At 43.3% G+C, this 25,108-nt stretch overlaps 1 protein-coding gene across 4 annotated transcripts in view; it reads right to left on the minus strand.

The window, feature by feature from the left end:
- UNC5C (unc-5 netrin receptor C) overlaps positions 1 to 25,108 on the minus strand; it is a 536,701-nt gene that overhangs the window by 169,342 nt on the left and 342,251 nt on the right. For all 4 annotated transcript variants that reach the window (XM_073601191.1, XM_073601177.1, XM_073601183.1 and 1 more), the window contains exon 3: positions 17,179 to 17,400. In XM_073601191.1, coding sequence (XP_073457292.1) covers positions 17,179 to 17,400 — 222 coding nt within the window. The remainder of the gene's footprint in view (positions 1 to 17,178; positions 17,401 to 25,108) is intronic.

The raw sequence follows: 25,108 nt of genomic DNA on the forward strand, positions 1-25,108 counted from the left end.
ATAAAGCCAGCCATGTCTAGATGTATAATGTCCACATTAGATACTTGGAAAACTCTCTGGTGTCCTTAAAAGTCAATGTCTGTGTGAATTCAATAAATGTACATGATAATTTTCGTTTTCAATTGTGTCTGAAACTTGATGCTATTTTCTAGGATTAGAACAAATAATCTGCCACTTTTAGAGGTCTATATTAGTATAATGGACAGTAAGTTGTTTCTACTATCTGTCTTTTGCTGTTCTCCACAGCAATACTCTATACTGTGGCCTGCATTGTATGGCCTGTGCCATGCAGTTCATTCTGCTTAACTCAGCAGAGAGAGGTCTGTGAATGGTATAGATCACATGACTTTCACATGACTTTGACAGGTAATACATTTTTCATTGTAGTGGTACGGCCATAGGAAGGACATACCACCACATACTACTACACCTCATGGCATGTTTGTAAAGTGTCACTTCTGTAGTTAAATATTTCCAAAATTAGTGAGTCTACAAAAAAAAGACCTACAAGGAACTTTCCCTTCTCCCTTTTAAGTGTCACCAAGGTCAGATTTATCATAAGGCACATTAGAAGTCTTTTCTCTGTATTGTTAATGGCCACACATTTTTTCAATTATCATCATATGCAGCCACTGTGTCCATCATATGCAGCCACTGTGCCCATCATATGCACCCAACAGTGCCCAGCAAATGCAGCCACTGTGCCCATCATATACAGCCACTGTGCCCATCATATACAACCACTGTGCCCATCATATGCAGCCAACTGTGCTCCATCATGTGCAGCCAACTGTGCCAAGCAAATGCAGCCACTGTGCCCAGCAAATGCAGCCAACTGTGACCATCATGTGCAGCTAACTGTGCCCATCATATGCAGCCACTGTGCCCATCATATGTAGCCAACTGTGCCCATAATATGTAGCCAACTGTGCCCAAAAAATGCAGCCACTGCGCCCATCATATACAGCCACTGTGCCCATCATATGCAGCCAACTGTGCCCATTATATACAGCCACTGTGCCCATCATATACAGCCACTGTACCCATCATATGCAGTCAACTGTGCCCATCATATACAGCCACTGTGCCCATCATATACAGCCACTGTGCCCTTCATATACAGCCATTGTGCCAATCATATACAGCCACTGTGCCCATCATATGCAGCCAACTGTGCCCATCATATACAGTCAACTGTGCCCATCATATACAGCCACTGTGCCCATCATATGCAGCCAAGTGTGCCCATCATATGCAGCCAACTGTGCCCCATCATATGCAGCCACTTTGACACCCGCCCGCTCGCCTGCCTGCTCAATCGCTGTCTGCCCGGCACTTACGCCTCCTGATTGGTTGAGATGGTTCAGTCTTAGAAAAGCAAATATCCATTTGCATTTCTAACACATCTGGGTGGACTCCGAGCGCATTGCTCTGCGCCACAAGTCCACCTTTTTTAAAGCCTATTAGAGCTTTATGGCTCTAATCAGGTGCTTAAAAAACTCCCCTTCTGCTGCTGTAATTCAGGTGCCCGGCATCCGAAAAAGGGCCGGACGCCTGAATAGTGGGTGGCAGCGGTGGTCATGGATAAATTCATGCTATACATGAATCTATTCATGATACATATAGGGGGTGGCTGGAGAGAGGGAGCGGCGCCCGTGCGCCCTTAATGGATGCACCACCACTGGATCTGAACTAAGAAGACCATCATCAATACACTTGACAGCCACTAGAAACCACCAGAGAAAGTTTGCTTACCAGAGCACACCCACCCAGCACTCAAAGGGGGTGGGGAACACATATATGTCAGCCTCCTCCATCCCTTCTACAAGCACACGAGCACTGTGTTCCCACCATCATTAATTGTGCTTCCATGCAAATAGCTCTGCTCTGTTTAACTGAGGATTGTTATTCTGTAACTGGTCAGAGTGTTTAGTTTATGTGCTCAGTTTACTTGTTTCATTGTACAGAGCTTGGACAACACAGAGTTAAATGGCATGGCCTTGGGGATTCCTATGTGTGATGTGATGTGATGCATTGAGAGATGTCTGTAATCTGTAGGGGACTTGGCTGATTCCCCCATACACTCACTGCTTATTCTGACCCTTTTTTGTCACCTTTCTTATGCTCTGCACACAATATTCCTCCTTACAGCTTCCCTCCCCAAACAAAGTTTTACAAGATCAGCTCCACTCACCTCTATCCCTGCATGTCTGTGTCAGCAGTGGCCGGCAGTGGTCCTGCTCTGCTCTTATCTCTTTCAGCCTTCCACTGTTGATCGGGAGGGGGGAGGATCTGAATGAGGATGGCACAGAAAGAGCAGGCAGGGAGAGAGCAGACATAAGATATCCGGTTTGGAATATCTGATATTTATATTCAGACTTGGAGGAAGCGGTATATGACGAAAGCATTCAAGCGGAGTGTGGGACGTTCCATTACATTGGTGACAGCGGTGGGATGCTTCCTGCAGTCTGGGACATCCAAACCTCCACCTGGATCCAAGGTCCGGATAGCAGGAGAGGAGGAGAGGTACAGATACCAGCCGCCATGGAAGAGAAATTCGGAAGGAGGTTGCGAGAGATGCGGATACAGCACATGGGACCAGTATCAGAGCAGGTCCATGCTGGGATGGTATGATTCTATCCGCTGGGAACTCTGGAATGAAGGACTAGCCTATGAGCAGCGACACCAGGGAAAAATTCTCTCCTCCTTCCAGGAAAGGTACTGATTGCAGTAAGAGGTGCGAATGGTGTTTTTGGGAGAACAACCACATAAGGAATGGAAAGCTGAGTTAACAAGGCTGGTCCATGTGGAGATGCGGTTGGATGAGAGCTACAGAGCCCTCCGCTGGTATGTAGCCCAAGTGTGTCCGTGGACAGAGGATGAAACCCCAACAGAAGGCTTTGGTTATGGCGGCCTGGGGCTGTTATTAGAGAGGCTGTCACAGGATCCTGACTTTGGGAGCGATTTAGAGTGGCTTTTGGAAGAAATCTGGGAATACAGAGAACTGATGCTGAATGTCTCAAAAGTTCCCTGGGCACTGGAAGATTTGGAGTTTCTAGCCAATCAGGAATGGGAGCTGGAGATTGCCCACAGACAGATGCTAGATTCTGCTCAGCAGCGGGTCTGGGCTCCCTTTGCCTGGGACTATCAGGAAATACCAGCTGACAACTCTGAAATCCTGGCTGAAGAGTCAGCAATGTGGCAGAGTATCAGTGTGCTTTGCCAACCTGCCCCACCAGTTATGGACGTGGATGCAGCAAGTGCTGACTGACCTTGATGATCCTGTTTCTGCATGGGATGATCTTGGATTAAGGAATGTGTCTGTTCAGCAGCTGGATGAGGGTACAGGAGATGGAACAGTCAGCTCATCTCTCCAGCCACAAACCACAAAATGTATGGATTTAATTTACCGGTCATCAGAGGATGTTATAGATTATGAGTCACCTGCCAAAGTGTTGACACTGGGCCCAAGTTCAGCCAACCTGTGCCCTGGATTTTCAGCAATTCCAGAGACTTGTGATTTAATTGACTTTTCTGCCGAGGAAGAACAACCGAGTGAGCCTCCAGCAAAAGAGCTAGCAACAGGGCAAAACTTCATGGAGCTCGGCCCAGAACCAACAGCAGCATCTGTGGAACTTCACCAGCTGAAGCACTGGCCATGGGACAGAGGGTCCAAGACCTCTGCCCCACATCTGTGGCAGTTCCGGAGGCTCAGGGTGAGAAGGTGGCAGTCATTTCCCAGCAGCAGATCAGGATACAGGGGGAGAGGGTAGAGAAGGTGTTCATCGTCCCTCCCCAACAGTCAGCCAGGGTGGAGGAAGCAGTCTTTCCTCCCCAGCAAAGATCCGTGCACCCGGGAGACCGTACCATAGACATGTCATACCAGCAGCCAGATGAGGGAACGGAAGAGGAAGCAGCCGACTCACCTCCCCAATGGCAGCTACACAGTTTGGGAGTGGAGGAATCCAGCCTCCTGCCCCAACGGTTAGCTGAAGCGCATTATGTGGAGTCCCCAGCAGAAGTGCTCGCAACAGGGCAAGAGTGCCACTGGCCTCTGCCTAGCACCTACAGTGTCTCTACAGCTTCGGAAAACTGGGGCTATTGGCCCCTCTGCCCAGCATCAGACCGAGCCCTGGAATGTTAAAAACCACACAGCTGAAAAACTGGAAACTGGACAGAGAGTCAATGACCTCTGCCCCACGCCTACTGAGGTCAACTATTCCTTGCAGCCAAGAATGGAGATCATGCAGACAGACTATGTGAGTTCACTCTGCCCCACTAACGCATGTCCAGACAAGGTGGAGGTCTGGGACCTTGTTAGTCAACTTTTGATGGGGGAGAAATGTGACAGACTCACCTGGGAAAGAGGCTTTTGGAGGGGACTGAATGCTAGCCTCTTACCTACCCACCGACTATGGGCTCTGGCATTTGAGGGAGCTACAAGCTTTTAGGAAGATATTCTGTTATGTAATGCAAAAGGAGGATGTTTAGGAGCATTATTAAGGAGGCCATAATGGTTTCTGCCAGCTTGGGACTCAGTGGACAGATGTATGTGAAAGGAATGCTGAATAATGAGATCTAGAAAGCCCAGGTCTTTCACCCAATAGTTTATTGTGCTCATTAACACACCTTTGTCTCCTAGCAAACTATTGGGGGATGTGTTTATACTTATGTGTATTGTAAGGTTGAGTGAGGGGACGGCAAGTCTACCCTGAAAGGTCATATCTCTGAGTCACCAAGTATGATAAATGATCAGATAACTAGCTCATGTTAATTAGGTTTCTGGTCGGGAGACATGACGTAACGTGCTGTGATCTGGGGGCGGGGCTCGGTGTCAGGGGCGATGAGAGCGGTGAGAGCTGCACGCTGCTGGAGGTCAGCGTCCTAAAAGCCCGGGGTGAGAGACCGTGGCCATCAATCGCTTCTCCCCCTCCTCCTCCCCCCCAGCCATAGGCGGGCTCGTCGGCCAGCTGACCAGAGTGAGCGGGGGAAGCCGCCCGACGAACACCGGGGATCGGTGCCGTCCTTTGAGCGGCTGACTCAGCAGACGGAAGGGAGACATACCCCACCAACCTCCGGCGCCTCTGGTCTCCCCCCCCCCCCCGCGAGGTTGTCGCCACTGGACTCCTCGGAATCCGCTCCTCCTCTGCATTACTCGCGCTGTGACAATCTGAGGGAGTACGGCAGCGCAGACAGGACTGCCTGGCAATCTGACAGTGCGGTGAACCGTGCGGGGAGAGGATTCCCCCCCGCCTCCCCCCCCCTTTTTCCTACTCCTCTACGCTGAACACGGCATTGGCGTTGGTAAAGGTCCCTCCCTGGCACGTGGATACCGTCCCTGCAAGAGGTCCTCTGGAGCCCTCCTGGAGTCAGGTAGGATCAGCCTGGCTGATATCAATGCCACATGAACTGGTCTAATAGCGATATTAAAACTATGTGTGGAAAAAAAAAGCCAACTAAAGCATTGCAAAGGGTACAAGAAGAGTTGTAAACATTATACCATTGCTGCGATTAGAGTGGACATTATGTGAATTAAAGTGGGGGTATGCTACTTACCTGATATCGCTAAGAAGGTGCTCGGGTAGCCTGAGCGACTCTAAATCATAAGCACCCCCCAAGGACATAATATTTTTTGCATTTCTCTCAAAGGTGGACCTAAGTTGGGTCTAAGGGAGACCGCGGTCGGAGACGTCTGGGCTCCCGTCCCAACGAAAGAGCATTGTCAAAAGCCGGGTTAGACCAGTTAATTTAATCTGAACAACACGTTGGGTGCACTATCGTGCCCTCTCTAAAGTGAGGGCCTCCGGGTTGGGTATCCACCCCTGTGTTAAAGTCCCTGCACTGGTAGAAGCGGAGCCTTGAGCCAGACTGTAACAACAGGTGGTGGGACCTAATTAGGTCAATCAAGGCTCAGGCGGCCAGGGGGGAGCGGGGTTGAACATGAGAGGGCGCCCCCAAAGATCGACGGACCCCAATAAATCTAGAGACAGTCTGAACTCAAGTACTATTCAAAAGTTTCTGAAAAGCCCAAGCACGGATAATAAACAACAAGAGCCAAAGGAAGCTAAAGATAGAAAAAAGGCTGTTACCAAAAGCAAAGGAGCCCAGGGGGGGGGCAGCTACCACTGGGACATTTGCGGAAGGATTTCCAGCTTTAAATATGGAGGCAGATCCGACAAGAGAGGCGCTCCCCACAAAAATGGAGATTCAAGATATGTTTGAAAATCTAGAAAAAGTAATTAAAGCAGAAATCTTGAATGTAAGAACTGACATGGGACACCTCCTAGCAAGAGTGGAGGAGATGGAGAGGGGGGTGGAACAGCAAGGTGGAGAAATAGCCATGTTAAAAAAACAAGTAAAAACACTACAGAGGGGACACAGAGAGCTGCTTTATAAGATGGAAGAACAAGAAAACCAAAACAGACGACAAAATTTAAGAATTAGATCACTGCCTGAGCACAGAGATGAGGACCTGTTTTTAGTCTGTAAAGAGCTTTTCAATCCCCTCTTGGGAAGAAACCTGGATAGTGAACTGAAAATCGACCGTGTCCACAGGATCAGGAAACCTCATAACCTAAGAGGAGATGCACCCAGAGATATCATTGTGAAATTTCATCAATTTGAGGACAAAGCCAATATCTGGAGTAAACTAAGAGGGGCCCGGCCGGTCAAATTCAACAATCAAGAGATACAGATTTTTTCTGATTTATCCGCCGGTACATTGGCAAGAAGGAGACAGCTGAAGCCACTGCTGGACTTACTAAGAGATGCAAACCTAAAGTATAGATGGGGGTTCCCGTTGTCCCTGAACGTAGCAAAAGAGGGCAGGTCTTGTAATTTGAGACAAATGGAGGACTTACAGGACTTCTGTGAGAAACTAGAAATTGGGGTCCCTATCATCCCTGAAAGTGTCTTCCCGTAGTGTACTTGGGGGGGGGGGTGGTGAGTGCGGGGGGTTTGGCCGGGGGCGCGGGGGGGCGGGGGAGGGAAAAAGAGGGAGGGAACAGGCGCAAGTTATAAAGGTTTGAGTAGTCACCGCAGCTGCCTTTCACCGGGACCCACCCCAGGGCACATCGGTCGCAGAGTGGGCGCTCAGAAATGGCCGCCCTGCGATCCATTTGCCTAGTAATGGCGGGGGGGGGGGAGGGAGGGAGATGTGGAGGGGGGATGGGGAGGTGGGGACAGGAGGGGGGGCTAGGGGGGGTGTCGCCCTGTGTAGACAGAAAATTCATAGAGCTCGTTTTTTTTCCATAAAGTTGCAAATAAGGCACAAGGTTTTGGTCAAATGGACTTTTTATGTTTAACATACAATGTTAGGGGCCTAAACTCCCCTAACAAGAGACATAAACTACTAAGAGAGCTGTACCACCACAGAGCAGAGGTAGTTTTTTTACAGGAAACCCATTTTTCGTGGGATGCAAATATAAAACTCTATTCTAAATACCTCCCATCTTGGTTCTACAGTGACTCTCCAACAAAGCGAGCAAAGGGGGTGGCAATTGGTTTCGGGAAAAATGTTAATTTCCGCTTGATAGATAGGAAGAGTGACCCTGAGGGGCGATTCCTGTTTTTGAAAATTAGGATAGGAGTGAGAATCCTCACCCTTGCCAATATCTACTGCCCGAACAGAGACCCATCAAAATTTTTGATGAGGGTCCTAAATGAGTTACTGGAATTTAGAGAAGGGGAGGTGATCGCAGCAGGGGACTTCAATTTCTGTTTTGACCCACCACTAGATAGCTCATCAAATGCACGGGGGATGAGTAAAGACACCCTGCGAAGAGTTGGGAAAAAACTGCATGAATGTCAGTTGTTAGACATGTGGAGGATTCAGCATGCGGGGGTCAGGGATTATTCCTTTTTCTCCCCCGTGCATAACACACACTCCAGATTGGACTATCTCCTGGTGGATCATCGATTGGTGGATTCAGTAGTAGAGACCAAGATTGGGATCCGATCACTGTCAGACCACGCCCCCGTTACGATGAAATTAAAACTAAAAGAAGTGCATAAACCTCCGTTTACTTGGCGCCTAAATGAGAACCTAATTAAAGATCCCAAAAACGTAGAAAGAATCCAGCAGGGTATAGATGATTTTTTCCTAACCAATGATACGGGCGAAACACGGGGGACGATGGTCTGGGAAACCTTTAAGGCGTACATAAGAGGGATACTGATCTCGATAGGCGCAGGGGAGAAAAAAGAAAGAATAAAAAGAAAAAAAGCTCTCATTGCAGAAATTTTTAGGATAGAGCAGTTACACAAAGCCTATAGAGGCCCAGATAAGACACTACTGATGCAACTAACCACCAAGAGAGACGAATTAAGGGACTTAATGGAACAGGAGACGCAACACATAACGAACAGATATACAAGAGAAAAATTCAAGTGGGGTAATAAAGTAGGAAAACACCTGGCCAAAATTTTGAGGAAAAAACGGGACATAAATTTTATAGATAAGATTCAAAATAAAAATGGAGTATTGAAATACGCCTCGGGGGAAATTGGAGAAGAATTTAGGCATTACTTCACATCCCTATACTCAGTGAGTAAAACAGGTTGCAGCAGAGGGAGTAATAAAAGAGCAGAGGCCTTCCTTACAGAGGCAGGGCTTAATAAATTGTCCGAAATGGACTCAAAAGACCTCGACAGACCCATAACAGAGGAAGAAATTCGTCTCGCCCTGAGATCTACTCCCTCTGGGAGAAGCCCAGGCCCAGACGGCTTTACAGCTGCCTTCTTCAAAACATTTGGAGAAACGCTGATCCCGAGGATGTGTAGGCTTTGGAATGAGCGTGGATCCCAGGGAGAGATGAGTGAAGGTGCCCTGCTGGCGGCAGTGACCCTGATCCCTAAGGAGGGCAAGGACCGCACCCTCTGCTCCAGTTATAGACCTATAGCGCTTATAAATGCAGACATTAAACTGTACGCAAAAGTGCTCGCATCCAGATTTAAGGGGAGAATGGCGCATCTGGTCCACCCGGATCAGGTGGGCTTTGTCCCCGGGAGAGAGAGCAGAGATAATGGGGTGCGGTCCTTGCTCCTGGTAGAGGCCTTTAAGAGCAACGGAACCCCAGGTCTATTCCTGTCAATTGACGCCGAAAAGGCCTTTGACAGGGTAGACTGGGGTTTCATGTTCAAAACGTTGGAAGCCATGGGGGTGGGAGAAAAAATGTTAAAATGGATTAAAGCTCTATACGACCACCCCTCCGCTTTTGTTAAAGTTAACAACACCCCCTCAGCTCAGTTTGAAATGAAAAACGGCACTAGACAGGGCTGTCCGTTGTCCCCCCTCTTATTTGTGTTGACATTGGAGCCTTTGCTAGCTACCTTCCGAAAAAATCCGGACATTAAGGGGTGTACAGTAGGGAAAGAGGAACACAAACTGGCTGCATATGCCGATGATGTCCTCTTATATATCTCAAATCCGAGGATTTCGATCCCTAATGTATTATCGGTTGTTAAGAAATATAGTGAGTTATCAAATTATAAGATCAACCTGGGAAAATCTGAAGCTTTGAATGTCAACATGGAAAAGAAGGACGAGATCTGGATTAGGGACACTTTCCACTTTCCAGTAAGGGACAATATCCAATACTTGGGGGTTAAGTTGTCGAACTCTGTGCAGAGGACATACGCCCTGAACTTTGTGCCTCTGCTGGACGAAGTCCGAACAGAAGCTAAGAGGATGGGTCACTGCCCGATCTCATGGATAGGGCGAATCAATTCAGTGAAAATGGTGCTGGCCCCAAAAGTATTTTATAAGATGCAAATGTTGCCTATCCCATTGCCTCAAATTTACTTTAAAAAGTTAACACAAATAATAAAGGGATTTATCTGGAAGAATAAGAAATCTAGAGTTGCACACAAAGAATTATGTAGAGGGAAAGCACAAGGGGGGCTGGCCCTCCCCGACTTCAAAAAATATCATAACGCAATAGTAATTGCACGGGCAGTTGATTGGGTCAAGGGAGAGACCACCAAAAGGTGGGTCAACCTGGAGATAGGTTTAAGTGGAGCACGTTTGAACAATGTACTTTGGAATCCCCCTCGTTGTAGAACACTAGGTCCAAACACACACACTATTACACAACACACTTTTAAAATTTGGGATTGGATGCACACATTAAATGGGTGGGAGTACAATTCACCATTAATTTTTTTAAAAAATAACGAGCTGTTCCCCCCGAGGATGGAGGAAGTGGGGGGTAACTGGATCTTAAACAACAAAACACAAGTTAAAGACATTATGAAGAAAGGGAAAATAGGCACTTACGAGCACTTAGACACACGTAGAGAGCTAATGAGACTCAATGGATGGCGATACGCCCAACTCTCGCACTTTGTTAAAAGTCTCCCGGCTCCGATAAGGGAAGAAAACAATTTATTACCAATAGAGAAGATATTTAACAGTAATAAGCTGAAAGGATATATGTCGGCCATATATAAAATATTATCGATCAGGGAGGAGTTGGAAACGCCGCCATTTATTAAGAAATGGGAGAAGGACTTAGGGGTACCATTAGAAGAAAATGCAAAGGGCAACATATTAACAGCTACACACAGCACGGCAACTGACATAAAAACGATAGAGTCAAACTATAAATGCCTATCCAGATGGTACGCCACGCCCGTAAAGATCAATAAATACCAACCAGATAGGTCGCCTAATTGTTGGAGGGGATGTGAGATGCCGGGATCCATGGCTCATATTTGGTGGAGCTGCCCAGTGGTCAAAAAGTTTTGGGAGAAAGTAATTCAAATAATTAAGACGATAACGGGTAAATCAATACCATATGACCCATGGATATGTCTGTTCCACAGCTCGGAAGGAGGCAATCGGGAGTACAATACGTCTATAATCCCAGTACTATTAAATATAGCAAAAAGTGAAATTCCCAAGAATTGGCAGAATACTGAAGGCCCTAAGGTCAGAGACTGGTTGCTCAAAATACAGGAAATACATATTTTAGAGAAAGGGGAGAAAGACGGGTTTTTTAAAGATGATGCGTCGAGGGGAGGAAGATGGGCAATTTGGACGACCTTTAGGAATTCGCTCTCTTATGCCGAACTGACGATGAAGTAATCCGACCCCAAGGGGTATTCCAGTAGTTTCACCCTAGTAAAGGAAACAGCAACAGATGTCTGCGGGGGGGAAGGGGGGTGGGGTACGGGGAGGGGAGGGTGGGTAGTGGGGAGGTTTCTGAGAGATGATGTTGGGATTACTGAATGTTTTTGTCTATTTTTTTTTTTTGGCTACTCTCTCACGTTTTGTATGGCCTTGTGAAAAATTTAAATAAAGATTAAAAAAAAAAAAAAAAAATTAGGTTTCTGGTTACAGGTGTATTGTTAGAGTAATATGAGCAGGAGGGGGGAACTCCCTCTTCAACTGTATATAAGACGGTATTCTTGTTCTAATAAACAGTCCATGTTCAGCAATCAAACAAGTATTGTCTTGTTTTGTTGTTGTGAGCAGTTTGGAATATCTGATATTTATATTCAGACTTGGAGGAAGCGGTATATGATGAAAGCACTCAAGCAGAGTGTGGGACGTTTCGTTACAATAACCAAGGTCTACAACTATCTCTTCACATTTTGAAGAACAATGGCTTCCAACAAATAGGGAATGGGTGACGTAAATTTAATAATAATTCTCCTATTCTTAGAGAAATTTCAGAAAGTTGTCCTTGATCCTTGATTATGTTGGATTAGGGAGAACCTTGAGTGATACAAACTTTGAAACTCACTTGCTTAAAGAACTGAAGATTTGTGTTCAATTCACTGTCACCCCTGTGCAACCTTGGTCAAATGTTAAAAGCAATGAAATTCTGATTACTGAAAAGCAAGAATGCTTCTTGTTGAAAATATATATATGCTGCTATATATACTATATATACTATTGGGATATCAATACATATGAGCGCAAAAAATACTATAAAAAAGGTCCTATGTTTTTAGGAAAAGCATTTTCTAACCAATATAAACAGGAGTACAATCAATGCCCTTTTCATATAAATAAATATTCGCTATATTACCAAAAGTATTGGCTTGCCTTTACATGCACGTGAACTTTAATGGCATCCCAGTCTTGGTCTGTAGGGTTCAATATTGAGTTAGCCCACCCTTTGCAGCTATAATAGCTTCAATTCTTCTGGGAAGGCTGTCCAAAATATTTAGGAGTGTGTCTTTGGGAATGTTTGACCATTCTTCCAGAAGCGCATTTGTTAGGTCAGGCACTGATGTGGGCGAGAAGGCCTGGCTCACAGTCTCCGCTCTCATTCATCCCAAAGGTGTTCTATCGGCTTGAGGTCAGGACAGTCGGGCTCCTTTACCCCAAACTCGCTCATCCAAAACTCACTCATCTATTTCTTTATGGACCTTGCTTTGTGCACTGGTGCACTGCAGATTATACCGCTCAGTCAAAGCGCTGTGTACAAATGAGTATTTAAATATACTCCTAATTAACAATAATAACACAATTATAGCAATAAAAAAACAGAATTCTGCAGTTTGCAGCCACCTTAACACATACGGTTTGTATACATATAAATCTAACACAAATTTGCATAGATCAGGTGGCGCAGGATATATAGTATAGTAATATAGTAAATAAGATGTGTGATAATTGATGTTGTGAATATTCAAAATAAAAACATGCAGATCTCCTCCTTCACAATCACCACCAGTGCTCCACCGCAAACCCCCTAAGTGATCATGACTCACCAGAACTTTTTGCCTTGACATAAAAGCTCAGCATAAACAGCTTTATTAACAAAGCACCTCCTGGTGTGTGCTCTGGTTCCTAGATGGTCCAGTAGTTCAAATAGTAGATCTGTTGCCGTTCCCGGATTAGGACTCCTAGGTTGAGCAGGACTGCAGGGGGACCCAAGGAGAGGATTCCTGAAGGGGTGCTTGGTGTGTCCGCAGACTCCAGTAATCATACGGCTGTGAGTGTGTAGATCTCAGCTCTCCTGTTCTTTACATCGCTCTGCTATTCCCAAGACACCTTAGTACCTGCTAGAGAATAGCAGAGCGATGTAAAGAACAGGAGAGCCGAGACCTAGACACTCATAGCCATATGATTACTGGAGTCTGCGGACCCACCAAGCACCACTACAGAAATCCGCTCCTTGGGTCCCTCTGCTGTCCTGCTAAACCTAGGAGTCCTAATCCAGGAATGGCAACAAATCTGCCATATAAACTTGTGGCCCATCTAGGAACCAGCACACACACCAGAAGGTGCTTTGTAAATGAAGCTGTTTATACCAAGCTTTTAAGAAAGGCAACAAGTTCTGCTGAGTCTTTATAACTAAGGGGTTTTGTGGTGGAGCACTGGTGGTGATTGTGACATTGTGCACATTTTGTGCACATTTTTTTTTTTGAAAGTTCACAAAATCAATTATCACACATCTTATTTACTGGGACTTTTGGAACTTTGTATTGCAGATTGTTTAGCCGGCTTTACCCCACAGTAAGCCAGTTCTAAAAGAAGCTATGGTTATCTATCCAAATTGAAAGTCCCTTATTGTCTCCAAACTATGCCCTATGGTAGTGAACAGCTGCCTCTACAGAACAGGAGGGGCACATTACTAGAGACAGTGAGTTAAATGGCTTTTGGTGCTGTCATGTGACCAACGACCATAGCGATATCATAGTATTCAAAAAAGCCTAGGCACACATATTAGTTGATGCTGTGATATAGATGGTCAAGGGTTAAAAGGGGGTGTTGGTGTTTTTTAAATATATACATAGCAATATCATGGTGTCATAGCAATGTCATGCAACATGAAGCATTTGGCCGAAATTATATCATGATATTTGCTGCAACCACAACAGTGAAAGTCCCCAAAGCTATGTACTGTATATTATCATATTAGCATTAAAGATTTTTCAGAGAGGTACAGGTTAAAAGCATACACTAATTAAATTAAGTTTGTCTTTATCTAGAGGTATTATGTAAGTGAAATAAGGTGAGTCACCAAAATGTGATGTTATCAAACTAAGGCCATGTAAGAAATACCACTGTTGCATACAGTTAGGTACCCCTATGTTCCCTATGTTCCCTTTTCCCCTTATCACCTCTAACGTGATCTGAGGATAACTCAAATTCATAGCCTTTTAATATGTCTGTCACTGTTAACTCTTTTTTTTTTAATCCCACAGAGCACAGCATTTGCTCCTTTCTTTAGAAGACCATGATGAATGACCATGGCCTATATGATTGCTAGGTAAAAAAAAAAAAATAACTGATCAGAATGCCGAGGTAAAACACACATAACACATTAGCTTTCATAGGAAAGAAGTAGCTACTTTTTTTCTATGTGGGACTGACAAAGATCCAACACCTGTGCTCTGCTATTGCTCAACTGGTCATAAAAAATATTAATAGTGACAAATTTTTAGCTATCATCAGGTATTTTAAAGGTGAAAGGGGAAGGGGAAAAATAGACCCTAAACTATTGTTTGGTTTACCAAAGTGTTTTTATCTATAACGTGTATGATGTATATGAACCACACATGAAATAAAACAGTGGCACTTACTATAAAAAATACACCCTTACAGTGACAAATTTACTCTACTAATTATACACCTAATACAGTGTACATAAATTATGAATAATTACAAAGTAATTATATAAATATTACAAAGTAATTATATAAAAATTATATAAATGGTGGACACCAAGTGATATGTAAAAAAAGTCCAATTACAAATTGTAACGGAATTCAACACAACAAATCATACAAAAATTTGTGTGTACTAAAGCACATTAATTGCAAGGATATGATCCAATAGCAAAAAGCAGGTTGTTTAATTATAGTGACAAAGTCCTCCAAAAGATGTTATATCTTCTTTTCAACTTCCACCACACCCGAGTGTTCAGCGAGCCCACTCCCAATTAAAAACTCACTCACCGGCTCCAGTTGCCCCCACTTGCGTGTAAGGCTACAAAGCTTAATGATTCCAAACAGACGGGATTAAACCAACAATTCATCCATCCGAGTGTAAGTGCAAAATCCGTTCCATATGTGAATGAAAAAAATGCTCCAATAGTGTGATACGTACAACCAGTTTAATAACACACACGTATACCAAATCTTCAAAGGTTAAACTCACACTTTTAAAATATAAAACTTGCACAGTAAACTTCCACAGCACACTGCATTCCAATGCACAGCACAACAACTTGAATAAACTCGTGAGGGTTTGCGGTCACGGCGGACCCGAGGTGTGCAGGCGTCTACTCGGTTATCTCACCTGCTCCTCACTCGCCCGGCCGCTTTGACAGGTCCCTTTCCTTGGTAGGCTGAACCGCGACGCTCGTCTCTCTTCGCGTCACTCGTTCCTGGTGTCCACCACTGCACGGCCACTCCCCGACATGTTTCGTCACACCTGTGACTTATTCATGGGATTCATTCATAAACGAACTGTTTTTTGCTATTGGATCATATCCTTGCAATTAATGTGCTTTAGTACACACACATTTTTTTATGATTTGTTGTGTTGAATTCCGTTACAATTTGTAATTGGACTTTTTTTTACATATCACTTGGTGTCCACCATTTATAATAATAATAGTAATATTAATATAGTAATATTTATATAATTACTTTGTAATTATTCATAATTTATGTACACTGTATTAGGTGTATAATTAGTAGAGTAAATTTGTCACTGTAAGGGTGTATTTTTTATAGTAAGCTCCACTGTTTTATTTCACGTGTGGTTCACATACATCATACACGTTATAGATAAAAACACTTTGGTAAACTTTTCTTACAATGTGGCAGCTGTAGTTAGATACTGGCATCAATATTTTTTATTAAATAAGTTGGTGTATATTCCGAGGTGCAGTGGTGGGGAACAAGGTATAGGTGGGCATTGTTACTTTGTAGACCAATTGGTGGCATATTGTTTGGTTTACCCTTTAACTACTTAAGGACCACCCGCCGCAGTAGTACGTCAGCTGTTTAAAGTGGAATACCGTTGTTATTGCAGCAGTTAGCTGCCATAACCCCAGTATACTCTTCAACAGCGGGCGTTACGCTTTCAGATAAAAGTGGTCTCTGCAGCGGATTCGCCGCAAGATCACTTTTATCGGGGGCGGGAGAGGGCCTCCTCCGACCACGCTCCATTCACCTCTGCTGCTTACCGAAGCTGTCGGTAGCAGTGGAAACGATTGGGTCCTCTCCCCTCACAGGGTGGATGCCGAGTGAGGGAAAGATGGCTCCCACTCGGCTACACACCATTGGATGGTGTCAAACATTACTTCTGCCAATGGTCTTAAAGGGGTCCTTTTTTTTCCAAAAAAAAAAAATGACATTTAATTACTATTATTTTATTTTTATTTTTTTTTTTGCATTTTAGTGTAAGTGTTAGATTTGAGGTCTTTTTGACCCCAGATCTCACATTTAAGAAGTCCTGTCATGCTTTTTTTCTATTACAAGGGATGTTTACATTCCTTGTAATAGGAATAAAAGTGACCCGATTTTTTTGTTTAAAAAGGACAGTGTCAAAATAAAAACTAAAAAGTAAACTAAATAAGAAGAAAATAAAATAAAAAATGTAAAGTGCCCTATCCCTGCGAGCTCGCGTGCAGAAGCGAATGCATACTTAAGTCGCGCTCACATATGAAAACAGTGTTCAAACTAGACCTCCTCTGGTAACTCAAAACTGGTAACCTGTAGACATTTTTAAACGTTCCCTATGGAGATTTTTAAGGGTCAAAGTTTGTCGCCATTCCACAAACGGGCGCAATTTTGAAGCGTGACATGTTGGGCGTCAATTTACTCGGCGTAACATTATCTTTCACAATATAAAAAAATTGGGCTAACTTTACTGTTGTCTTATTTTTTTATTTCAAAAAGTGTACTTTTTCCCCAAAAAATTGCGCTTGTAAGACTGCTGTGTAAATTCAGTGTGACATAAAGTATTGCAACAGCCGCCATTTTCATCTCTAGGGTGTCTGAAAAAAAAATAATGTTTGGGGATTCTAAGTAATTTTCTAGCAAAAAAAAACTGATTTTAACTTGTAAACACCAAGTCTGAAAAATAGGCCTAGTCCTTAAGTAGTTAACACTTTCACATGCTCACCTTGGTGTTAAATAGGGCCAGGTTGATCAAATATCTTTATTCATCAACAGACTGCATTATTTAAAAGATTTAGGTGATAGTACCTGAGGTTTCATCCACTCGTTCATCCACCACATGGTCTTTCTGATGAACCCACTCGCTGTTGCACTTGAAGTAGATTTGCGTGGCTGGACTGGCTTTACAGTACAAGTTCACCGGTTTGTTTTTTACTATGTAGGCCTCTTCTGGTTCAATAAGAAAATGAGGCAACGGCTCTGGTGGATCTGAAGGAAAAGTCTCTGGGAGTTCATGAAAAAAATCATCATCTGTAATAGACAAGCAAAGTAATATTTACCTTTAAAGCCATTCTGGGAGCTTTTTCAATGCAAGACAACAATTGTAGTACATCAATAGCATTTTAAATATTCAATAACATTTACATACTGTTTTTGGTACAGTTTTATTTGTACATGTGCCAACCAAATTATCAGTGTAGGAAAAACTGTAAAGCTAAATTGCTGGGGGCCTCTTGCCCACTCAAGACACAAGAAACAATGCTCCTTAACACCTAAACAATGCAGCATGCCCTATACTGTAGTTCAAGATTATAGTTGTAGTTTATAGGCCTTTAAAGTGTTGCATGACAGCCAATTCCCTAGTACAGTGTCCAAAGATTTGCACACATTTTTAGGACTTCTTTAACAGAGTAACTTAAGTAAGGAATGATTTACAAACAGGTACAAAATGACTTTGTTTATGCCAAAATTGTAGCCTATATGTTGCCCTCAAGGACTGTAGTTGGACACCCCTCAAGTATATTGAATAATAATTGCAGCTTGAACTAACGAACCAAGAGACTAATAGCAGGAAGACACACACTGAACTACCTTGCCCATAGGCCTTTAGTGTCCGAAGAGGTTGTTACAGTAGCAATTCTATCACTGCATATAACAGACAACCCCACAAGCCAACCTTATATAGCTGAGCTTTCTGCCATTGAGAATCTTAAAGTGGTTGTAAAGGCTGAAGGTTTTTTACCTTCATGCATTCTATACCTGAAGGTAAAAATCCTTCAGTGTGCAGCTCCACCCTCAGTCCCCCTAAAACCTAAGCCCAATCGCAATCCAGTGATGTGCACAAGACCCGAGGCTCTCCCAGGTCTCTCCCACCTGATTGGCTCAGATGCAGCAGGAGAAGCCATTGGCTCCCTTGGCTGACAATCACAGCCAGTGAGGCGGGGGGTGGGGAGCGGGTCTAAACCGTGCTCCCTGTGTCTTATGGACGCAGAGAGCCGGCTCGGGGGCGAGCATGCATGTGTGCCCCCACAGCAAGCAATTTCCTATGGGGAAAGAGGTGGATGGAGGGCGCGTGATCAACCGCTTACATCAAAACATATTTGGTTTAATCATGTATAATGGAATACACACAAACAAATAGATAAAACCATCTGAATAATACAATAATACACTAATGCACTTGGCAAGGGGGAAAGGCCCAGAGTGCCAGCAGAGGCCTCGAGAAAATCGGGGCTGCTCTGTGCAAAACCACTGCACAGAGCAGGTAAGTATAACACGGTTGTTTTTTGTTTTTTTTTCAATTACCTTTACAATCACTTTACAATCACAGTGGTTGTAAACCTTGTTACACTACTTTTCACTACAGGTAAGCCTATAATAAGGCTTACCTGTAGGTACCGTGATTATCTCCTAAACTTGCACAGTTTAGGAGATATTCACTGTATCCGCATGTACCGACATCATCAGCACATGCACACTCAAGAAACGGCTCATGCCATTTCTTCAGTAGCCGTGCTGTGACCGGCGGCTCCCACGCGCTTGTGTGAGAGTACATCATCGCTGCTCCAGCCAATTACAGCGCCACAGCCCGATGCATACTAGCTCATTATGCCTTTGTCTTGCAGGTTTTTTTTCTTTTAAGTTTACAACCACTTTTATGCCCTGTACACACAGTCGGACGTTAATCGGTCATTCCGACAACAAAATCCATGGATTTTTTCCGACGGATGTTGGCTCAAACTTGTCTTGCATACACACGGTCGCACAAAGTTGTCAAAAAATCCGATCGTTCTGAACGCGGTGACGTAAAACACGTACGTCGGGACTATAAACGGGGCAGTAGCCAATAGCTTTCGTCTCTTAATTTATTCTGAGCATGCGTGGCACTATGTGCGTCGGATTTGTGTACACACGATCGGAATTTCCGACAATGGATTTTGTTGTGGGAAAATTTTATAGCCTGCTCTCAAACTTTGTGTGTCGGAAATTCCGATGGAAAATGTGTGATGGAGCCTACACACGGTCGGAATTTCCGACAACAAGGTCCTATCACACATTTTCCGTCGGAAAATCCGACCGTGTGTACAGGGCATAAGTCTTGTCTTGTCTATGGTCAGCATGAGAGTATTTCCTTATTTTAACTTCCAGATGCACTAAATTCTTAAGCTTGTATTTGAACAAAATTCTTAAGTTTGTCTTTGACACTTTGACAGAAACATAGTGCTATATGTAATAACTAACACTGCTTGTGTTCCTAAGTAAAACTAATGTATACAGCGGCAGTAGATCATAATAATAAAGAATTTGTTTGAGTTCATCCTTCTTTTCTGCACTCTTCTAAATTGTCAAATGCAGTTAAAGCCATGCTACAAACAAAATAGTACAATTACACAGACTTGAGAGTTAAAAGGTTTTGTAAATCATCACCAATAATGTGATGCCTCTCTGGGGAGAAAGAGAATATATTACTAATAATTACATTTATAGATTTTCTTTTGTGACTTGGCTACGTTTACCACTTAGCAGGTAAAACATTACACTGTCTTAAATATTTAGCCACCACTTTATAATTTTATTTATATTTATTCTGCACCGTGGTCTAGCTTGGTGCATCGCGCTATGCTTACTGTATCCTTTTATTAACATCTTCTTTCAGAGGAATGAAATATGTAATAAAAATCTAATCAATATAAATGGGTTTGTTGGTGGCTAATATAATCTTTGAGTGAAAAAATTACATTTATATTTATACCAATAACAGACTGAGGCATAAAATTTAGTGCATTTCAAGCCTTGTAAAATTGGGACTCTACAGAAACAACCAAATAGACAGCTAAATGCAAATATAGTAGCTGTTTTAGCTGACAAAAGATGTATACTTTACCCACCTAGGCATGATATTTATCAAAGCCACATGGGGACCTGGCTTTTTTTTTGCTGCATTTAAGCAATACATCCTTGCCACCTCCCTGCTCCCAGCTTGTGATCGGGAAGTAAAGGTGCAACAGCAGATTGATTACTCTTTACTCTTCCCTCCTCCTACCGCCTCAATTCACCTCCTCCTACTTATCAATACACTTCAGCACATTTGTCCTAGGGCTGCCCCTTCCTCTTCCAGTCTGAGTGCTGCTGTGCAGTTATTACACGAGGCTGATAACATGTAAAATTCTGGTACTTAGAACAGTTACAATAAAATATATTTCAGGATTTTTATTTAGTGAATACCTGCATTGTTATGCCCTGTACACACGATAGGATTTTCCAACAACAAATGTTGGATGTGAGTTTGTTGGATTGTCTGACCATGTGTAGGCTCCATAGAACATTTGTTGTTGGAATTTCTGCCAACAATTGTTTGAGAGCAGGTTCTCAAATTTTCCAACAACAAAACTTGTTGTCGGAAATTCCGATCGTGTGTACACAATTCCGACGCACAAAAGTCCACGCATGCTCGGAATCAAGCAGAAGAGCCACACTGGCTATTGAACTTCATTTTTTTTGGATCATTGTACGTGTTGTACGTCACCGCGTTCTTGACGTTCGGAATTTCCGACAAGATTTGTGTGACCGTGTGTATGCAAGACAAGTTTGAGTCAACATCCGTCGGAAATAAATCCACGGTTTTGTTGTTGGAAAATCTTATCATGTGTACAGGGCAATTTGTGTTTTACATATGTTCCTGGAATTCAAACTTTGCACTAAACATGATGATACAAAGCTTTTCAGGGGTCACAGAATTTTATTTTATCACTGAGGTGATCAGTCATGATAATGTTCCTTTTCCCATTGCAGGGGAACAATCCTACCACACCTGTGCCTGTGGTGAAACAGCATTCTTCTAATATAAGAAGAAGAGCTGTGGCAGTGCTCCACACTCAACAATGTGACAAAGATATATGTATATAGAGAGATAGATAGATAGATAGATAGATAGATAGATAGATAGATAGATAGATAGATAGATAGATAGATAGATAGATAGATAGATAGATAGATAGATAGATAGATAGATAGATAGATAGATAGATAGATAGATAGATAGATGGATGTAGATCTATATATAGATATATAGATCTATATATAAAGATCTATATATATACACTCACTGAACGCCCACTTTATTAGGTACATCTGTTGAATGGCTTGGTAACACAAGTTGCTAATCAGCCAATCACATGGCAGAAACTCAATGCATTTAGGCATCTAGACGTGGTGATTAACGACTTGCTGAAGTTCAAACTGAGCTTTAGAATGAGGAAGCAAGGGGATTTAAGTGACTTAGAGTGTAGCAATTTGGTTGGTGGTGCCAAATGGGCTGGTCTGAATATTTCAAAAACTGCTGATCTACTGGAATTTTTATGCACAACCATCTCTAGGGTTACAGAGCATGGTCCGAAAAAGAGAGCGGCTGTTGTGTGGACACAAATGCCTTGTTGATGTCAGAGGTCAGAGGAGAATGAGCAGACTGGTTTGAGGTGATAAAAAGGCAACAGTAACTCGTTACAACTCGTTACAACCAATGTACGCAGAATACCATCTCTGAATGCACAATACATCGAAACTTGAAGCAGATGGACTACAGCAGCTGAAGACCACCCCTGGTGCCACTCCTGTCAGATAAGAACAGGAAACCGAGGCTACCAAAATTGGACAATAGAAGATTGGAAAAATGTTGCCTGGTCTGATGAGTCTCCATTTCAGCTGCGACATTCAGATGGTAGGGTCAGAATTTGGTGTAAAGAACATGAAAGCATGGATCCATCCTTCCTTGTATCAACAGTTCAGGCTGCTGGTGTAATGGTGTGGGGGATATTTTCTTGGGACACTTTGGGCCCCTTAGTACCAACTGAGCATCATTTAAATGCCATGGCCTACCAGAGTATCGTTGCTGACCATGTCCATCCCTTTATGACTACGGTGTACACATCTTCTGATGGCTACTTCCAGCAGAATAATACACCATGTCACAGAGCTCAAATCATCTCAAACTGGTTTCTTGAACATGACAATGAGTTTACTGTACGCCAATGGCCTCCACAGTCACCAGATCCCAATCCAATGGAGGACCTTTGGAATGTGATGGAATGGCAGATTCACATCATAGAAGTGTAGCTGGCAAATCTGCAGGAACTGCGTGATGCTATCATGTAAATATGGACCAAAATCTCTTGTTGAATCTATGCCACGAAGAATTAGGGTCCTTTCACACTGGGGCGGTTTGCAGGCGCTATTGCGCTAATAATAGCGCCTGCAAACCGACCCGAAAATGCCGCTGCTTTCATTCCAGTGTGAAAGCCCCGAGGGCTTTCACACTGGAACCATGCGCTGGCAGGAAGGTAAAAAAAGTCCTGCCAGCAGCATCTTCGGAGCGGTGAAGGAGCGGAGTGTATACCGCTCCTTCACCGCTCCTGCCCATTGAAATCAATGGGATGGCGCGGCTATACCGCCGGCAAAGCGCCTCTGCAGAGGCGCTTTGCGGTGGTTTTAACCCGTTCTCGGCCACTAGCAGGGGGGTAAAACCGCCCCGCTAGCGGCTGCTTACAATAGCGGCACTTTACCGCCGACAACGCCCCTGCCCCAGTGTGAAAGGGCCCTTAAGGCAGTTAAAGGTAGGTGCATCCTAATGTGATATTCAAGATATGCAAAAAATTGTCTGAAAAAAAGCTACAGCACAGAATCTTCTATAAAGAAGAACATTGTCCTACTGGGGAAAATATTAAAAGTCAGCAACTACAAGAACTGTCGCTGCTTTTAAGAAACATGTACAACTCTGCTGCTAATTAAATAGAAGTGGCTTGGCATTGTCCGCTTTCAATACAAAATGCTGGTACTGCCAGGATATCCAGGTAAGATCCTTTGCAATAGAAAAAAAATGAAATATTTACCTGAATTACTTTACATAACTCTATACAGTAAGATGATGCCAAGCATGCCGAAAAAATCAAAGTATTTAAAGTGTTATCTAAAGTGGTTCTAAACCCTAAGAATTTTGTTTCCTAATGCATTCCCTCATCCCCCCTCACCCCCCTCCCTTTTACTTACCTGAGCCCCCATTCCATCCAGCGCTGTGCACATCTGCAGCAGCTCTTTTTCTCCCCTCACTTCCTGGTCTCACAGGTTTTGCTGAGGCATTGGCCAGTGCCAGTAACAAGGGAGCAAGACCAGCTGTCTGTGTTTATAGATGCAGACAAGGAGCCCGCACAAGTGCCCCATAGGAAGCAGCTTTCTATGGGGGGCACTCATCAGAGGGGAGGAGCCAGGCATGCTAGCAGGGGATCCAAGAAGAGGAGGTTCAGGGCCGCTCTGAGCAATGGAATTGAAAGTAAATATAAACCTTTTTGCTTTTTAAAAAAAAAATAATTACAATCACTTTAAGGAAATAGTTACTTAAATATAAAAAAAATACTTAGCAACAGCAGATTAAATATATCCAAGACAACAGCAGGACTTTAACAGCAGATTTAATTTTAGTTGAAAACATTTGCTACAAAACAAATGAAGCAAATCTTCTGCAGTCAAGATAGTTGTTACTCTCACATTGCTTTATTTTTGTTTCCGAAAACTGCTGCAGAAAAGTTATTTTACCAGCATAACACATTAAGGTACACTGCTGGTGTCTTGCTTTAATCTTGGTATATTTCTAACACCACAGCAGGGGACCATTAGTTAAAGCAAAGCCATACCTTTAATCATTTACCTCAGGGGTTGGGGAAATAATGTGTCATAAATATGATAGCAGTATAGTACAGTGTATATGGTTGTACAAGGTGCAGTGGACCCAGTTGTGATAACTCAGGAAAGCTGCCTTGACTCACTTTCATGGGTACCAATGTCTTACAAACACTTATTTATACGTTTGTTACAATGCTTTAATCTTCAAAGTGAATTTGGCACATCAATCAGGATCACAGTGTAGATGTAAATAAAAGTGAAATTGTACATTTATGCTACCTATACAGAATAATGAGCAATGGAATGTCAGCAGTAATGCGTCTTCATCTCTATTGGAATTACATATTGCTAGGTTCTGTATCTGGGTGCAGCAGATAATTAGTCAAAATGGCAGTGACCACAGTGAATTTTATCATGTATTCCATGTAACGCATAGAGAGAGTGGCTTATCCAGCTTCCTCTGAGATTTCGTGGAGGATTCTTGTACTCGAGAAACTTTACATCCTTAGGTCAACATTCATCACTAAAACTAGAAAATTTTGTTGCACTGTAACTTTCTTTCAGTGTCCAAATGGCATATTTGTGTCATTTATGTGTATTTTGTAATACAATTCCAGGTACTGACAGACTAGGGAAAGGATATGCAATTAGCAGACCTCCAGCTGTTGCAAAACTACAAGTCCCATCATGCCTCTGGGTGTCATGCTTGTGGCTGTCAGAGTCTTGCTATGCCTCATGGGACTGATGTTCAGCAACAGCTGGAGGTCCGCTAATTGCATACCCCTGGACTAGGGGAAAATAAGTAACTTTATTTAAAGTGGATACTGCTTGTACAAAGGCTGTTTTGATGATAGATTACTTTGATTGCTTTGAATTGATCAGTAGCTTTGTATTGTAGAACTGCAATGCCCTGTACACACGGTCAGATTTTCCGACGGAAAATGTGTGATAGGACCTTGTTGTCGGAAATTCCGACCGTGTGTGGGCTCCATCACACATTTGTCATCCGAATTTACCACACACAAAGTTTGAGAGCTTGCTATAAAATTTTCCGACAACAAAATCC

The sequence above is a fragment of the Aquarana catesbeiana genome, linkage group LG01 (assembly GCF_042186555.1).
Source record: "Aquarana catesbeiana isolate 2022-GZ linkage group LG01, ASM4218655v1, whole genome shotgun sequence".
Taxonomy (NCBI): Eukaryota; Metazoa; Chordata; class Amphibia; order Anura; family Ranidae; genus Aquarana; species Aquarana catesbeiana.